This window comes from Sylvia atricapilla, chromosome 11 (assembly GCF_009819655.1).
Source record: "Sylvia atricapilla isolate bSylAtr1 chromosome 11, bSylAtr1.pri, whole genome shotgun sequence".
Taxonomy (NCBI): domain Eukaryota; kingdom Metazoa; phylum Chordata; class Aves; order Passeriformes; family Sylviidae; genus Sylvia; species Sylvia atricapilla.
Window position 1 is genome coordinate 5,030,296 of NC_089150.1, and position 17,218 is coordinate 5,047,513.

Consider the following 17,218-nt stretch of genomic DNA (forward strand, 5'->3'; position numbering starts at 1 on the left):
CAACACAGAGAAAATCAATTATATTGTTCAGATTAGCAGGGCATCCTGAATTAAAGATGAAAGAAAATGTATCAGTGAGGGCTCCAGGGCTTTTGGATCTTTGGGGAGCTTGGTGCCCTGCGAGGTGGCACACAGCACAAGTCCCTTCCCACAGCCTGAGGAAACAGACCTGCAGGCGGATGTGCTGCAGGGAATAAATCAAATAAATCACACCAGTGTCATTGGGGGAGTTAAAAAGGAGTCCTTTGCTGCTCTGGCTCCAGGAGCTCAGAGTCTCCAGCTGCTGAGCTGGAGGCACCTTTCCCTGCCAGAAATCCATTGATGAAAGTGATGGAAGCCTCTTCATGAAGCTCTCCAGCTTTTCTCCAGGCAGGAGGATGGGAGCAGATTATTGGTACCTGTGACTGAGTTGGAGCATTGCTGTGCCACAGCCATGGCACACCTGGGATGTGCAGAGCTGGTGGACGAGGATTGAACTCCAGAGCTCGTGAGGTGAACTTGCAACTGCAATAGCTGCCAAAGCTTTTGGTTCTACCAAAGGAACTCTACAGAAGTACAGAAAAGGCTTGTGAAATGTGAGTCTTGCCTTGCACATCAGAGCTCTGCCTGCACAGGGAGGGCAGCTGGATGTGAGGAGAGCATTGTCTCCTGGAGATGACCTCTCTGGTGGGCGACATTCCTGATGTAGGATGGGCTTGTGCTTCCCTCTGATAGTAATTTGGAGTGATTTTCTTCTGATTGCAAGAAGGGGGTGAGCCAAGTGAAGTGCTCTCTGCCCCATCAGCAGTGGGGTGGGGATACTTGGAGGGAGCTGCTGCACAGCTGCAGGAAGCAGGGTGCTGCTGGCTGAAGCTTTGGGTGTTTAGGAGGAGGAGAAGGGCTCAGACTGTCTGGGTTAACACTGCTTTGTTTAGGGATTGCAGCCTACAGGTGCCAAGCTGATGGCCACACCAGCAGATCTGTGTTCCTTGGGCAGGCTGTGGTGCCACACAGTGAGTACCCTTGTGTCTCATCCTGGGTGGACAAGGTGTCTTAGCAGGAATGGAGCCCTCAGGTGTTCAGGAATGGGCTGGGAGGGAGGAGAGGGGTGCAAGCAGCTCTTCTGGGAGCTACAGCCACAGGCATTCCGTGGCTCTGGACATTTCTGTCCTGTAGCTTTGTCCATGGGATGAATTGTTCTTGGGGTGACAGGAGCCCATGGCCACAGAGCTCTGGGGGTCCAGGTTTGTCACAGGTTTGTCACAGCAAAGGCATTTCACATCACATTCAGTGCTTTGTCACTGTCATTTTCAGCAACTTCTTGCCTGAGCTTTCCAGCCCTCTGGGAAAGTGGATGTGTGATTTCTGAGGAACGATTCCTGGTGTCTTCAGGTTTTAAATGTTGTCTGTATCTATATTTGTAAATGAGACTTCTAAGCTGTTTCCTTATGTTGTCTCATCAACAAAATCAGAGATAATTGCATCTTGCCTATCTTCGGGGTGTCATGAGGTTTATTTACTTTCAGATGCTTTGCAGTTATCTTGGATAGCTGAACTGAAGCACGGATAATGTTTGATATTTCTTTTATGTTTTAATCTTCCCAGATACTTTTCTTTCTCCTCAGCACCAGGTTTTGTGGATGTGTTTGCTATAGCAGAAACCTTTTTTACTTAACAAGAGACAACCAAGGCAATTAAAACACTCAGAAGTGATTGATGTGATTTCACTGGGTGAAAGCTAAAGCAGCTCACAATTAAATGGTGGCAACCCCTGGTGCTATCTCAGAGCAACAGATGGGGAATGATTTAAAAACACTATTGGATCTGACACTTCGCAACGGGGGCAGATTGGTAACAGTGTGTCAGAGCCAGAAAAGTGCTCCACCTTGAAGGGTGCGCTGATGAAATGATTAATTGATGGTAACCGGCCACTTACTTACGAGCCTGCCATGGCAGCCCTTCAGCTCTGGGGAAAAAATGGACCTGGGAGTGGATCATAATGGATTTAAGGGCTCTGGGCTCTGTGTTTGGGCGGCAGATAAATCTCAAGGGAGCGTGCTGCAAGCTGGAGTTGGGGTGGTGCAGCTTTGCTTCCAGAACCCGAGGGATGAATGGCTGGAGATGGCACCTTGCTGGGAGTGCAGGGCACGGGGGATGGTGCTGTGCAGAGTGCAGGGCACAGGGGTGATGCTGTGCAGGGGATGGTGCTGTGCAGGGGATGGTGCTGTGCAGGGCACGGGGATGATGCTGTGCAGGGCACATGGGATGATGCTGTGCAGGGCACAGGGCGCGGGGGATGGTGCTGTGTAGAGTGCAGGGCACCGAGGATGATGCCTTGCAGGGGATGCAGCGATGAGATCACTGCTGTCCCCAAGGTGGAGTGCAGCAGCCTGGTGCTCTGAACCGCTCCGTGCACCGTGTGTCACTCCTCATCTGGCATCTGCACAAACTCACGTTCGCAGCAGTAAGACATGGGAAAGGCAGGGATTTCTTTCCTCCAGACTCGCTCTGCAGACGGTCCTTGTACCGCTGTTGTGGGGATGCTCAGTACTGCTGTTGTGGGGATGCTCAGCAGTGCCGAAAGTTGCCGGTGCCGCACAGATGCTGCAGCCCGGTTTGCCCGGACACCACAGGAGTCGTGCCTGCAGACGCTCATCTCTGCCGGGCTCGCAGAGCTCCTCAGCAGGGCACTCCCTCGGCTTTCGGTGAAAAGGAGCTCCATTATTTGGAACAATGAGGCTTTGTTGGTTTGGGAGCTTGGGGCAGAAGGGCTGGCTGGTGACAGAGGCGGCTGTGCCGGCAGCCCTCGCTGTGCGGAGCTGGGCGGTCTCTGCGCTTGGACTGGAATCACGTATAAATTGTGTTTATTTTTAAGTCTCTGTCAGGCCTGGGTGTGCAGCGTGATGAGAGGTGCTGATGGCACTACAGCTCAGCCCTGTCCTTGTCCCTGTCCCTGCCGAGCCAGAGGGATGTGAAAGGAGAAACCATTGCGTGTTACTCTTTAATCCCTCTGGGAGCCCCTGTCTAAGCAAACCACCCCCGGCCTCTGCTCTCAGCTCACAATTTATAGTCGGCTGGGAGCTTGTGCTGTCAGGAAAATGAGTTACTTCGAGGCTGGGAGAAGAGATATGAAAGCCAGGTTTCCTTCACCAGCTCCCACCCGGAGAGTGCTGCAAAGCTGGTTCTCACTGAAGCTGCTGAAAGGCCCAGAATTAGAACAGATATTGAATAATGTAAAAGCTTTCATTGAAATGTATTAGATTTCAAAGGGCAGATATTAAAAGGGCATAATGGGCAGCTATTTCTGAATTGCTCGCCTGCTAAAGAGAGGAAGAGACTTAGTTTGCAGGAGATAAATGTGACATGAAAGAGGTGGTTCAGATATAGCATCAGAGGTTGCAAAGCTCATCTCATCCTTGGTCATGCAGTTCAAGCACCTTCTTGATGTGTGCAGCTCCTGTGGAAGAATCCCATGGAGGTGGTGACTTTCAGGAGCTGCCCAAGTGAAAATGTCACTGTGCTGGTAGAGACTCCTTCTCTTCTAGACACAGCTCAATGGACCAGGTCGGGGCTGACCCATCTGGAGGGAGGGTTGGGTGGATCTGGGTTTCCTGGGTCATCCACTCCTCACCAGAGCAAAAGCCTGTGGCTGTGGCACTGGCCAGGCTGGTTCATCCTCACATTGAATAATCACAGCATTTATGGGTTTTTTATCTGATCCTGAGTGCTGCTAAGCACCCTTAACTCCAGTTTGAAGTTGACAGGAACTGAGAGTGCTGAGGCAGCTTCTCCAGATGGAGTCCTTGGAGAAGGACTCTCAGCTCGGGTACAGAGTCAATTCCCTTATCCATCAAAATCAGACACTTGGCTTCACACTGCCCTTGTCCCCAAGCCTCATGTGCTCTGGTGCAAGCCAGGAAAGCCAGGAATGCTGCCCTTCCTGACAGAGCTGTGCTGCTGTCTTTGCAGATGACCGAGGGCCGGCACTGCCAGGTGCATCTCCTCGATGACAGGAACTTGGAGCTGCTGGTTCAGGTACAAACTTTGCTTTTTTGCGGACTGGCAGCCAGTGCCAGATTTCTCTGCTTGTTTTCTTCTGGGGGCTGAAGTGAGGGTTGTTAAATTATACCTCTTAACTAGAAAAACTCATAGGAGAGGAATAAGCATGCTGAGGTGCTATGTGCTTCTCCTGACACCTAGATTAGCTGAAGGATTTCCCCGTGCATCGTGGGCAAAATATCTGCCATCAGTTCTGCATTCAGCTTTTGCTTTCACCAAAATTCATACAGGATATCAACCCCACCCCTTGTGGTGGTGTTTTTTAGTCATTTAGATGGGAAGAAAACTCTGTGGTTTTGAGGATGTTTTATTCCCGTAGCAGAACTCAAAGCACGAGATCCTCCACTATACAATGCTTTCTTAATTGAAAAATCCTTCCTGCTATAAGTGCAGGAAAGGCTGGGATGCTGCCTTTTCCCCCAGAAAGAGGAAAGCAGCCCTCAGTCTGTGCACTTCAGCCTAATGTCATGGATTAAGCACAGAATTGCCTCTCCATGCTCCACACATCCCACACAGCTCCACTGAGACACCCTGACTCTGATATGCCACTTAGGTATTCAGTTGTACCACAGGGTTTTAGCATGGCCATATGTACTCAAATGCTAGTGTTTGCACAGAAAACTTTTTTATTATTAAAAGCCTGGATCGAAATGAATAAAACTATTTTTATTCTTTCAATAGCCCAAACTTTTGTCTCGGGAGTTACTGGATCTGGTGGCCTCACACTTCAACCTGAAAGAAAAGGAGTATTTTGGGATAACATTTATCGATGATACGTGAGTGTGTTTATTCAGTTTAAACAGCTGTGTCATTATTGCAATGTAAAACCTTCTCTCTGCTATCGTGGCAGCTTGGCATGATGGAAAAATGACTTTTTCTTTCAAAGAAGGAAGAGTTTCCTACCTTGTGCTTGTGCTGCTTGGCTGGGGAAAGGGGAAGGCACAAAATAGAAAATATTTGGAAAATATCTTCTGGGCACAAACCAGAGAATCCTTGTAAAATATTTTCCTGATGATTTCACATTTCATATTTGACTCAGTAAAAACACTGATTCAGTGATCATTTCCCATGTGATTACCCTCAGCTTTCTTCCTCTGCACTTTTAGTAACAACAGAAAGGTTTTGCATTTATTTCTGAAATGAATTGCTCGTACTGCTTTGCACCTGAATCTCAAATGTGTTATTGAGCCTTTTAACCCCAAATTTCCCCAGCAGAGTGAGCTGGGAGGTTAGTCCTGCCCAGAAACCACTTTCCTCTGGCCGAGCCTGGGTGCGATGCTCTGTCCAGGCTCTGGAGAGCTGTGGGAGTTCTGTTCCATGGCATTACCCCAGAGTCAGCTGGGTTCATTGCAATCTCACCTGGTGCTTAGGCTCATCTCTGAAATGCTTCCCCACATCTGCTGGCTGCAGCATCTCCAGAGCAGTCACCTTCAGCTCTCCCAGAAAATCTGGAGCAGAGGTGCTTAGGGCAGTGGGGCCATGGCGTTGTGCACTGATACAGCCCCCAAATAAACCTCTTGTCTACTGGGAATAACGTTCATTCCTGCTGCTCTCCATTGCCAGTTTTTATGCAGTTCTGAGTGGAAGTCTTCACCTACAAATCCCATCAGAGGTGTGTTTGGGGCCACCTGCTGAGGCACATCCCAGGTGCAGGACTGGCCCTGGGGACACACAGGAGTTCATGGAGCTGCTGGGAGCTGCTCCTCTGGGCCCTGACCCCAGCACTGTGTTATTTTTACCAGCCACTCACAGCTTTGGCTGTCCCTAGAATATTTTTGCCACATCCTCGTCCTTTTCACTTGCTGGAAAATACTTTCTCCCAGCTCTTCTGTAAATCCCTTGAGGATGCTGTTTGCACTTGGTTTATTTTTTCCCCCCAGAAGAGCTGCCATGAAATTCTTCTGGATGGTTTTGGTTGCTGGCACTGAGTCACGGTGAGGTTTAAAGTGCTGCCAGGGGATTATCTAAAAGCTGTTGGTTTCCCCAGAAACTCCAGTGGGATTCCAGGGCCTGCCTTGGTATATGCACAGGGCTGGGTGCTTGGAGGGAATGTGTGGCCTCTGGAGGGCACCCATGGCTCAGCCTTGCAGGGTTAAGGGTTAGGTAAAAAAAAAAAAAAAGAAAGGTAATTTGATGAGATGTTTGCCTGCCTTGGAGTTTAGTCTTGAACTTTTTGAAGTTGGAGTAAACAGAGGCAGTGAAAAGAACCAATTTCTGTGTTTTCCACCCCAGTTTTTAACCTTCTCCCCAACCTGTTTCCATAGAGGTCAGAGTGTCTGGCTGCAGCTGGATCACCGTGTCCTGGACCATGACTTGCCCAAGAAACCAGGGCCAGCCACTTTGTACTTTGCCGTCAGGTGAGTAATTGTTTCCACGGAGCAAACATTCCCACTTGGGTTTATTTACCACCGGGGGGGCTTTGTTTAAAGGAGCTGATTACAGATTTGATAAAGGAAATAAATGTCAAAGCAATGTGTTATTTTTAGAAGGAGATTAGGCCCTGGCTAAGTGCTGCTCTCTTTTGTATTTAACTATGAAATAAAATAGGTTGGAACCTGCTACTTTTTAAAGTGTTACTAGGACATTATTCATTATTCCTAGGGTGGGTTTGAGTGGGGTTTTTTTGTTGTTGTTGTTGTTGGGGTTTTTTGGTTTTGTAGGGGGGAGGTTGGTTTGGGTGTTTTGTTTTTTGTTGGGGTTTTTTTGTTTTGGTTTGGTTTGGTTTTTAAACCTCATATTTTAAACATCTTCGCCTGGCTTGTCTTTGAATATGCTAAATTGCAGTACAATACAATTTAGTCAAACAATTTTACTTACTTTTCCCCTTCTGTTTACTTAAGGGCTGTCTGTACTTTAAAGGGATTGCTGATGACTCTTTTGCTCACAGCTTAACCAGTCCCCAGGAAAGAATAAAATCCCTGGCAAAATGATGATTTTGGCCAGTGTAATTGCATTACTTTAGGGCTGTTGCTGGCAAAGCTCTGCTGGTTAAAAGCCTGAAAAAAAACCCCCACGTCCTACGAAACAGAGCTGTGCTGGCAGAAAAGATCAAGCATCATATTCTTAATATTGTTGGAGTTTTTGTTTTCCTTGCAGTCTGTGAGGGAACGTGAGAGCAGACTGACCTCATTTGCTTTTCAGATCTGGGTAAATTTATGCCTTGTGTGCTTAATTATTTGTAGCACTTCCAAGGCAGAGCCTCTTGTGTAGCTGGGTCTGTTGGCACCAGTGCATCCCCACTGGTGAGCAAGGGAATGGGACAAACAAGTGGCACTTTGTTCTGGCTGAATACATGCTGATGTGTGATGGTGTCCAGAGCTCCTCTTCCACACTTAGGAGAAAGAAAAAAGCTCCATTTATAAAGGGATGATGGGCTCTTCACTGGATTTCCAAGGTTTGGTCAGGATCTGGGAGGCCAAAGCCCATGGCTGCCCAGGAAAGTGGTGGAGGGAATCCTGTAACTTGAGCATTCTTTTGGTTGGAATTTATGCTGTTTGCTCATGGTGCTTGTTTTGGCTCTCTCTGTTGCAAGATGGGCCTCAACAGGACAGAGACTTGGGCCAGAGTTAATGTGTGAGGAGTGGGCTTGGAAAGATCAACTTTTAGGAGGGAGTTTTAAGCCTGACTACTTTGGGGTCATGAGATCCAAAACAGGTCACCAAGGAGGTGGGCAGTGAGATGCAGAGCCAGAAGAGGAAGATGCAGAAATAATCAGCACTAGAAAAACTGCCTGATCCGTAGAAAATAGATATTCCAGCAGAAAAGCCACTTCAAAACCTGCAGTTGCATTACTGGAGATGGAGGAATCTCCAGATTCGTGGTTTTTCTTCATCACTTATCATCCCTGAACTTTTACTGTTCAATAAGGAAACATGTGATGATCCTTTGAGATTTTAATTATTGCCATCTGGCATGAACTCAATCTAGTCACAGAGGTTTTTGGATGGTACACTCAGCTGAAGGGCTCTGTGATGCAGAGTGAGGACTTTCAGAAGTGTCATTTTAGTTTCAAGAATGCTGACTTGAGCACAGAGTATCGTAAATAGAAGCAGAATGTGCACTTTATGGTGTTTCCAAATGTGCCTGCTGTGCCCTGAACATCCTTATCTCTGTGGTCCACTGTTCCCCATCTGTACTGGGGTGATAAGAAAGTGCAGCTTGTATCATGAAGGAAATAGAGCACAGAGAGACAGCTGGGATTAGGGGCAGTGCCCCCCTGTGCCCTCACCCTAAATCCATAATCCTACAGCTTTCTGCTTTGTACCAGGAGTGACTGGGAGATGCCTCTGGTTCAGTTCAGGACCAGAACTGTCCTCCTTCTGAGGATAAGTCAGCCACACCTGACCCTGGCTGAAAGAAACTGGACGTGCAAATGAGGTCATTAGCTGAGGAAAATCATGTTTTGTTGCAGTGAAGGGTTCAGCAGGCTGAGGAAGGTCCACTCTGTGAAGGGCTGGTCTGGCAGGAGGTTGGGAAAGGGTGAAGAGTGTGGGTTCTGCTCTCTGCATTTCTGAAGAGAAACACTCGAGGGTATTTAAAATAAAATTTAGCAAAGCTGTTGGGAAAAAAGGGATATCAGGTGAGATGAAGAGAGGGTGGAAATACCTGTGGCTCATAGAGTTCATGGGGAAAGGTGAGTCATGGAAATGTGTAACAGCTTTTCAAATGTCTGGGTCAAGCTGCTGGGCTGCCCCTTGGACAGGCTGCATGCCTGTGAAATGGGTAAATCATCTGCAGAGGCATTCTGGAGAGTGCTTTAAAATTAATTTGATGGAACACGCTGTAGGAATGTGAAATAATAAAGCAATTACCATTTAATGTATCGCTTTCCTGAAATCACAGCATAAACACTGCAAACACTGCCACGTGTGGCAGGTCCCAGCTTTACTGCTCCCTACCATGAGCTCTGTGCTGCTTCTAGGGACTTGTCCAAATGTCCTGCAGATGATCCATGCCAAGGTGATCATCAGGGGATGGAGCTTGAGGCTGTCAGGAGCCTCAAGAGCAGCATGGGGAGTTTGGTCTGGTTGTGCCTGCCCTGTGTGGGTCATCCAGCCCTCCTGCTGTCAAGGACAGGACTTTGGGAAGCCCTGGGGTGATCTGCAGTGATGAGGCAGTGGTGGTCCAGGTCTTTGCTTGGCTGTGGAAAAGTTCTGTGTTCTGCCTGGCATTTAGTGGGAGCATCTGGACCTGGAGCAAAGTTAATGGCTCTTACTAATGTTTCTGCTCTCCTGGAAGGAAGGTGGTCCTGCAGGGAGCCGCCAGCAACCCCTGTCCTGGCTTCCACACATGCAGCATGTTTGGAGTTGCTTTTTCCACTGCTGTGATTTCACCTGCAGAGGAAGGATGGACTTCACTCCTGGAACATTCCACAGGGGGTTCATCTCATTTGAAGAGTCATCAGATATGCAGGATCTATTGAACCAGGAGTCCCTGTTCCCTGTGTGCTGTCAGGCTGTGATTTCTGCTTGTTCCCTCCTAAAAGGCAGGAAATTAAGTGCAGTAGCTCATAGTTCCTCTCTGCTATTTTATTGCTGGAGAACAAAACACTGAGGAAATAAAATGACTTGGGAGGAAGATTAAACCTATTCAAGAGAGTAACTCATGCTTTTGGTTCTTTTTTTTTGTTTTTTAATTTTCAGGTTCTACATTGAAAGCATTTCCTTTCTCAAGGACAAAACTACAGTAGAGCTGTTTTTTCTGAATGCCAAGTCCTGCGTACACCAGGTAAAACTTGGAATTTCTTGTGCATCTCTTTCCTCTCTGCCACATACTCAGTCCTGAGAACTTGGTAGGAGCTGTGTCTGATTTCTAGAGCTAATTGAAATATTAAGATCTCAGCATGCTGACTTTCTCCTTGCCTGAATGCTGATGCTTCATGCAAATGGCTAAAGCTGACGATGGTTTCCTAGTCCTGCTTTCACAGCCCTGCTGTGTGCTCAGTGCTCTACAGTGAGTCTTAAATACTCAAAAGCTTTTAAATTACTTGAAATCTAGGTTGTAATTTCCCAGGTAGGCTCTGCTCAGTGGCATATCCTCCTACACTCTGCATAGCAAATACTCAAGGCAAACATCTCTTTGCTGACCTTGAATCAAACTTGTCTTAAGAAGAAAAGGCCTGTGAGAAAGGTCCTATGTTGTGGATTTGGTCCCTAATTCCTTTATTCCCTGCCTTTATTCAGTGAGACAGTAACAGTGAATAGTAATAGCAAATCCTATAAAGTAGCAATCACAACCAGCTGTTGAAATACTTTCTGTATTTACTTTCTGGTTCAAAAGCTTCCACTGCTTTCTTAAAATATTCAGATTGGTAAAATGCATGTTTTTAAAAGTCACATCAGGATGTGGCGATCAAAATCTCAAAAGAATAATAAGGTTGATTTGCTGCAGGTACATCTTGGTCTGGAATAAGAGTGGTGTGACAGCAAATTTTGCCATGCCCCTACACGGAGCTGCACTCAGTGAACTTTACTCTGATGCTTCTGGGATTTTCCAGTTAATGTCAAACTCTGGTGCCTTTTGTTTCCACTCGTGGTTCAATCATTCTGAGAGGGTCACTTGGTTCTTAGAACTTTTCCTTGGGGAAACAATCCTGTACCACGAACTGGTGCTGGAGCTCAGCCAAAGTTTTTCACCTTTAATATGCTTCAGATTTTGGAGGATTCTTACTCAGTATCCAGTATTCATTGTTTTATGAAAGAATATAGAAACCTGAAAGTGATGAATGGCAGAGCCGTGACCGTGCTTCGTACAGGAATTGCTTTCTGGAAGAGGAAAGGAAATGGTGCATTTTTACAACACACTGAAGTTTGAAAGATGCTTGGAGAACTGGGGGCCTCACTGGTTATGGTTATTAAAAAGCAAATCTCCATTTGACATATCTGCCACTTAAAATGAAGGGTCTTGGCAGCTTGTAGCCATTCCTAAACTATTCCTTAACTGGAGCAGTTTAACAAGACAGGTAGCACAAATAATTTTGGAACTGGAAAATGAGGCCTGGTTTTGGGATGGAATGTGGAAAATGCCACTGCTATCGAAACAAACCCTAGTCAATATTAATATTTTTGGGTGCCAGTATGTGTGTTTATGTATAAAGGATATCAGAAAGCAAAGGAAAAGAGAAGCATAAAAAAAGAAGTTTGAAGGCAGGCTGGCTCTTTCATTTCCCTGTGGCTTGCAAGGCGTGTGCTCTAATTGTAGCAACCCAAAGTGTGGCATCCCTGGTCCTGCAGGCAAAACTGCCAGAAGCAGGAGGTTTCTGTTGTGTCCAGTTTCTGTGGGCAGCAAAGGGATGAGCAGCATCACTTCCTCCTGAGAGAAGGATCTCGGGGCAACACCAGGTGATTCAGCATGCAGAGAAAGCTTCAGTCCCTGGCTCTGCCTGCAGCCTTCTCTGTGCTGGCAGTTTCACAGCCCAGCTCAGGCCTGTGGCTCCTTCAGCAGGAGCCAGTTCATCTACTCTCAAGTAGCTTTTAACCTTCCAATTAACTCTTGTGAAAATATTCAGTTCTATGTGGCAAACCTCAGGTCAGTCTCTAGTTCCAAGGAGTCGTGAAGGGCACCTGGGGCCAGCCCTCATCTGTAAGCTCCTGAGATGTGGACAGGAGGATGCACAAAGATGTGCATCCCCCTCAGATGTGCTCCCACAGCCTGTCCTCTCCCTCGTGCTGCTGGCTCCTCTGTGGGACAGGGAAGGAGCTGTGGAAAGCAGTGTCTGAATAGGAGCAGATCCCCAGCTCCATGAGACAAGTGGCTGATGCTCACTGATGACAGCCAGGAATGTTCCCTGGCATTTCTCAGTCATTAATCCAGCTCCAGGAGGTTAGACCTGCCTCAGCTTGGCTTTTTGTTTTTGCTGTTTTTTCCACTCCTTTTCCCTTTTCCTTTGCCTTCCCACATTCTTGGAGTGAGGAAACCCCAGTGTGTCCAAAAGCAGGAGCCCACACCCAGCCCATGTGCTCAGGAGAGCTCCCCAGTGCACAGGCAGTGCCAAGGATGCCCTGCCAGGGCAGTATCCTAACCTGGATCTCTGCATGAAGCCTCTCTCTGCTCTGTGTGGGCCAGGAATGTGGTTTGGGATAGATGCTGCAATACCTGCGGTGTGCTAACACCCGTGTGGATAAGATTGCTTAAAAGTCAGTGGTGGTTCTTTGCTTTCACAAAGATGTTTCCAAAGTTTTCACTGTAGCTTTTCCCCATAGGGAAAACCCAAATCCAGGGTGGTGTAAATGCCTGATTGCTTGAGTGCTCTTGTGACATTCCTGAGCCCTGGCATGTGTTGACAGCACAGCAGTGTGTGGGTACCTGTGCTCCCATGGCTTTAGAGGACAGTGATGTTTTCCTGAGCAGAGGGAGGAGAGGCTGATGCTGCCCTGCACGTGCCATGGGCATGCCAGTGCTCCTGGTGGCACCTGGCACACACCAGGAGAGCCACACACGGGCTTGGGCAAGCACAGCACAATGGCAAAGCTCTGTGCCAGCCCTTCCTGTGGAGGGGATTTATCCTTGGCTTACAAGGTTCAGAGGCTGCATCAGAAATGTCTTTACAGTTTTCTTTGAGATGTGTGTGTGTGTGTAGAATCCTGTGAGTGGCTGTATCTAAGCAAGGAGAATGGAATCCCCCTGAGGAAGTCCAGCACCTCTGGGGTCAGGCTGGAGCTGCTGGGCAATGTGTGCTGGCCATCTTGTACCAGATAAATAAAAATTTAGGGTAAATACTGTAGCATATTACTATATTCTTAGTTACATAATATATGATTATGAGTAATAAATAATGAAATCAAAACCTGCATGACAGTTCTGAAAAGAGTGAAGGCTTGCTTGATGTTCTGCAGTGCACAGCCACGATTCTTTCTCACCTTTCAACCCCACATTCCTTCTTGAAAATCTCTCTGTTCCTCTCTGCAAATCAGGTCCTGCTTTACCCTGCCAGGACTTGGAGGAATCTGGGGCTTGTGCATTTTGCAATCTCTGTAGACATTTTGGCAAGGAAGGGGCAAGATAGACAATAAAATCTCAGCTGCCAAAAATTTTTCTTTCTACTCCCCACCCACTCCCCCACCTCTGTGCTCCTCTCTGCAGTCAAAGCTCCTTTGTGCCTCTGGGGCCTTTGCTGGCACGTGCCAGGTTCGTGCATCCTCTGTGACCTGTGCTGTGCAGTCTCCTCTGCATGTGAGCTGCTGGAGGAGACCCCTTTGAGGCACAAGAGAGCAGAGACCTCACTTTGGCTTTTGTGAAGCCTCCTTTGCATGTGAACAGAACACAACATTTGCTGTTGCACTTGCAGAGTGCCCGGTGCCCCCTCACTGCACAAACCTTGGCATCCAGCTGAGACAGCAAATGCTGCCAGAGCTCTCACCCTGCCCTCCTTTCATGTCAAGCTGCCCATTTTCCCTCTGGTCTGGTGCTGCAGTCCCCAGGCCCTCTCAGTCCTGTGTGGTCCCAGCAGCTGCCTGGCTTCTGCTCTCCAGCATCCACACTCCTGGAGCTTGGGGAAATCACCTCCCCTGCCAGGAACAGCTCGGACCACCGAGCAGGAGGTGGGAGCTGGTGATAATTATATATCCAGGTCTGTGGAAGTGTGTTCCAGTGACTTGGTTAAAAACTCATTTATCCACTTGTATTTTGGGAGAATGCAAAGGCTGGAAGTGCTTTGTGTATGTCTGGGTTCATTTTCTTACACACCTCTCTTTTCCAAGGCTTTGAGTATCGCTGCCTGAAAACCTTCAAAGTGGTGACAACTTCAGTTTTAAAGCCCATTCTCCCATCATTGACTTCTAGAAGCTAGGTTAAGATTTATAGCTGTCTGAATCCTACTGGAATTCAGGAGAGTGGGAGCCTGGTGCTTGGTTCCAGGTGAAATGGGCATCTCAGAATGGATGTGTTTGCACAGGGAGCTCTGTAATGTGTTCAGTGTGTTATTGCACAGCCCATGACCAGAGCTGGGATACTTTTAGGGGAGGTGGGTCAGAACTGGTCACGCACATGCTGATGATAAATTTGGAAAGATAAATTCGTCTTTTCTTCTTTTGAAACAGCCAGGTTTGGAAAAATAACACCCTACTTGGCTAGCAGAGCACTGTCAAGTTTATTATGCATTAGGGCTAACCTCCATATAGCTCTGCAGCCATACGGTTGAGTCTTTGCCAGGCCTTAAAATATGTTCTGTAAACGAAGATCTTGGTCAAGTTGGCTGTGTTCCCCTTTCCCTCTACATCTCTGGTTGTTGGGGGGTTTATTTAAGTTCCCGTTTGTTTCAAGGACTTGTAAGAATTGCTTTAAAAAAAAAGAAGAAAAGGGAAAAGTTAAAGGAAATGTAAGTTTTCAGAGGAGTCTGTGATAGCTCCATGAACAGCAATGCTTGTGAGCACTTGGCAGCCAGCGCTTACCAAGAAGAGCTGCTGAAACAGACCCCTGGTGTGAGCATAAAGTCTGGCTGGCTCCCAGCTCCTGGGGAGCAAAGTGGTCATATATCAGAGAGCTCTCGAAAGTTTTATAATGGATATTTCCTAATTCTCTCCCACCTCTAGGGAGAGGGGAATATTCCCGTGTAGCCTTGTAACACTGTGTAGCCTGATCCATGCCAAGGCTGTTAAATACCCTCTGTCCATTGCCTGAACTGGCGGCTCTGCTGCCAAAGCCAGCACATGTAAAGCCCAGGTTGATGTTCAGAGGGCTCCTCCAGGGCTGTTCTCTCCTGTGGGTTCTGCCGTGGCAGCCACCTCCACAGCCCAGCCTTCAGAGCAGCATGTCGGCAGATGAGGAGATGGAGCAAGGTTGTTCCTGTGAACAAAAGGTGGCAGGAGGGAGAGGCAGGACCCCAGGCTGATGTAGATGCTGGTGACTTTGGAGAGAGGTTTGTCCTGGTGTGGGGACAGTCAGGGCCTCCTCTGAGAGTGCTGAGGTCTATCCAAGTCCTGCTGTAAATGGTGATGGTGCCCCAGGCACCTGTGAGACTCCTGGGGAAGCGCGGTTGTGTCCCAGCCGGGCTGGACCATTGCATATGAAGATTCAGTTGATTTGCAGCCAGAGTTTTATTGCTCCCGTCTCTGTCGGTGTAGTCACCTCCTCCTGGGACTAACGACTGGGTTAATTGCCATGAAGAGTCCTGCACCTTTGATGTCCTGGCCACAGAGCAAAGATGCTGTGACAGCTCAGCCAGTTCTGTTGGTGTGTGTTTGGTATCTCACTGTGATGGTGGGGTAGGAAAGCGAAAGGCTGTGATTACATGTCAAGGCTAATGACACTTGCTAAATACCCTGGCTTGCAAACCAGGGAAGTCTTTATGCCTTTCCCCCATCCTCTGCTTTTACTCTTGTATTAATGAGAAAAAAGCAGCAGTAAACACGTTCCTGTTGCACTGTGCAGCGAGTCTCGGAGCTGCTGCTCCTGTCCCTGGCGTTTCATCCAAGTGTTGGCCGAGGCACAAAAGGCAAAGGGAAATGGATGAGAGTGCCCGGCAGAGACAGCAAAATAAAGGGTGTAACAGGGAAACCTGAAGCTGTTCCTTACTCCGTGAGGCGCTAACAGCTTTTATTTCTGAGCTGGGTTGGCCTGAGCCCCTGAGGTGGGAAGCAGCAGGTCTGGCCAGGGAAGAGCTGTCTCAGCCTCTGCACACTGAGCTGTGTTTGCTCTCAGGCTGTGCTCTGAAGGGCACAGAAGGGCTGTGGGGTCCCATGCATGACAAGGAAGACATCATGGACCATCTGAATGCCGTGAAGCAGCTGTGAGGCTTTCTGCGGGCCCCGTGGGGGAGATGCAGCACGAGTGGAAATCTCAAATGCTCCTCTGAGAAAAGTCAGGAGGAGCAGACTTCCATTTGCTCCTATAGCAGCTCGCGTTCTGCTGCTTTTGTGCTTTGCTTTACCTCCTTGAGGTGTTGGAGGCACACACTTGCTCTGCTGTGCTTTTTCTCAGCTCGGGAGTTCCTGTCCTTGGGAATTGAGCCCCAGTTAAGATGCTCAGCAGAGCTTGGCACGTCTGATGCAGAAAGGAGTGGGATGGTGCCTCCAGTTTATTGCAGGGCAGAGTGAACAGCAGGTGACACCACCGGGACTGAGACGTAGATGTGAATGGTGGTAATTGGGACAGGCAGCTTAAAGCTGGAGGTTATCCATGCGCTGCCAGTGTTTGTCTCCGTGCAGTAATTAATTACCCAGCACAGCCACTCCGACAGGGCGAGTGACAGGATCTGCCTGACCTAGTTCCTCCTGCGCAGCTTGTGTGGTGTAACAGGTTGTGGCCAACACCCACTGCCCTCCCCAGCCTGTCAAAAACAACAAAAAAAAGCCTTAAACACTGAAAAGCTGCTAAGCTTTCTGCACTGCTGGGACCTGCCAGCCCATCACTCTGACTGCCAGGACCCACAGCAGGGATTCTGCATCCCTTCTGGAAGTCACCTCGGTGCTGCATGAGGGCACAGGGGCCCGGCACTGCTTTGTTCACTTGTGCTGGGTCCACACCCAGCTAATTGCCTGTCTTGGAGACGTTCGGGTCCTTTCTTTCCCTCTGACTAATTGCACCCTTCTTTCAGCTTTTTTAAAAATCACCTTTCGGTAATCACTGGTAATTATATTCAATCTTGTGGCTGTCTCGAGGCTATTCAATCACAGTGTGTGCATTTTTTGGGGGGTGTCTTTGGCTAATACAAATTTTTACGGAATTAGTTTGAGGGAACAAGTGTGTTGGTATCTCAATTCTCAGATCTTCAGGTGAAATGATTTTGTTGTCAGCCTTTAACCTCTGGAGGTTACATGTCATTTGAACAAACCACGTCTGCTTTCACTTCTTGCTCTGGCTCTAAAGAGTTAAACATGACAGTTCCTGTGTGTGCTTATTTTTTTAAATCTGCTTTAGTCTGAGTTTACAGCCTAAAGATTTGCTTAACACAGTTAATGCTCATCTGACTATCATCACTCTTGATCTGAGTTTTCATGAGGATTTCAGACTTGTATCTCTGAATTATTATGCCACTTGTATGGCAGTAAATTCTAGTGTTGTTGCTGTGTCTAATGAGGGTTCACTGGTCTATTCATGACCGAGCTTGTGATTTTTATCACATTCTAAGTTTATGTCTGTGCAGCAAGACTCGAGCTCCTATCTGAACTGGGGGCTAAATTCTGCCCATGGGCACTGAAGGTTCAGTTGGTCTTTACCAGATGCTGAGATAGTGACCTACTCC

The 17,218-nt window shown here is 47.9% G+C and overlaps 1 protein-coding gene across 4 annotated transcripts in view; it reads left to right on the forward strand.

The window, feature by feature from the left end:
- The window catches only part of FRMD4B (FERM domain containing 4B), a 79,244-nt gene that overhangs the window by 16,172 nt on the left and 45,854 nt on the right, over window positions 1–17,218 (forward strand). Inside the window, exons 2-5 of one of the 4 annotated variants that reach the window (XM_066327208.1) lie at window positions 3,949–4,014; window positions 4,720–4,814; window positions 6,303–6,395; window positions 9,681–9,765. In XM_066327208.1, the coding sequence (XP_066183305.1) occupies window positions 3,949–4,014; window positions 4,720–4,814; window positions 6,303–6,395; window positions 9,681–9,765 (339 nt within the window). Of the gene's footprint in view, window positions 1–3,921; window positions 4,015–4,719; window positions 4,815–6,302; window positions 6,396–9,671; window positions 9,766–17,218 lie in introns of those variants that run through there. The other 3 variants (XM_066327211.1, XM_066327209.1, XM_066327210.1) reach the window with 3 other exon arrangements.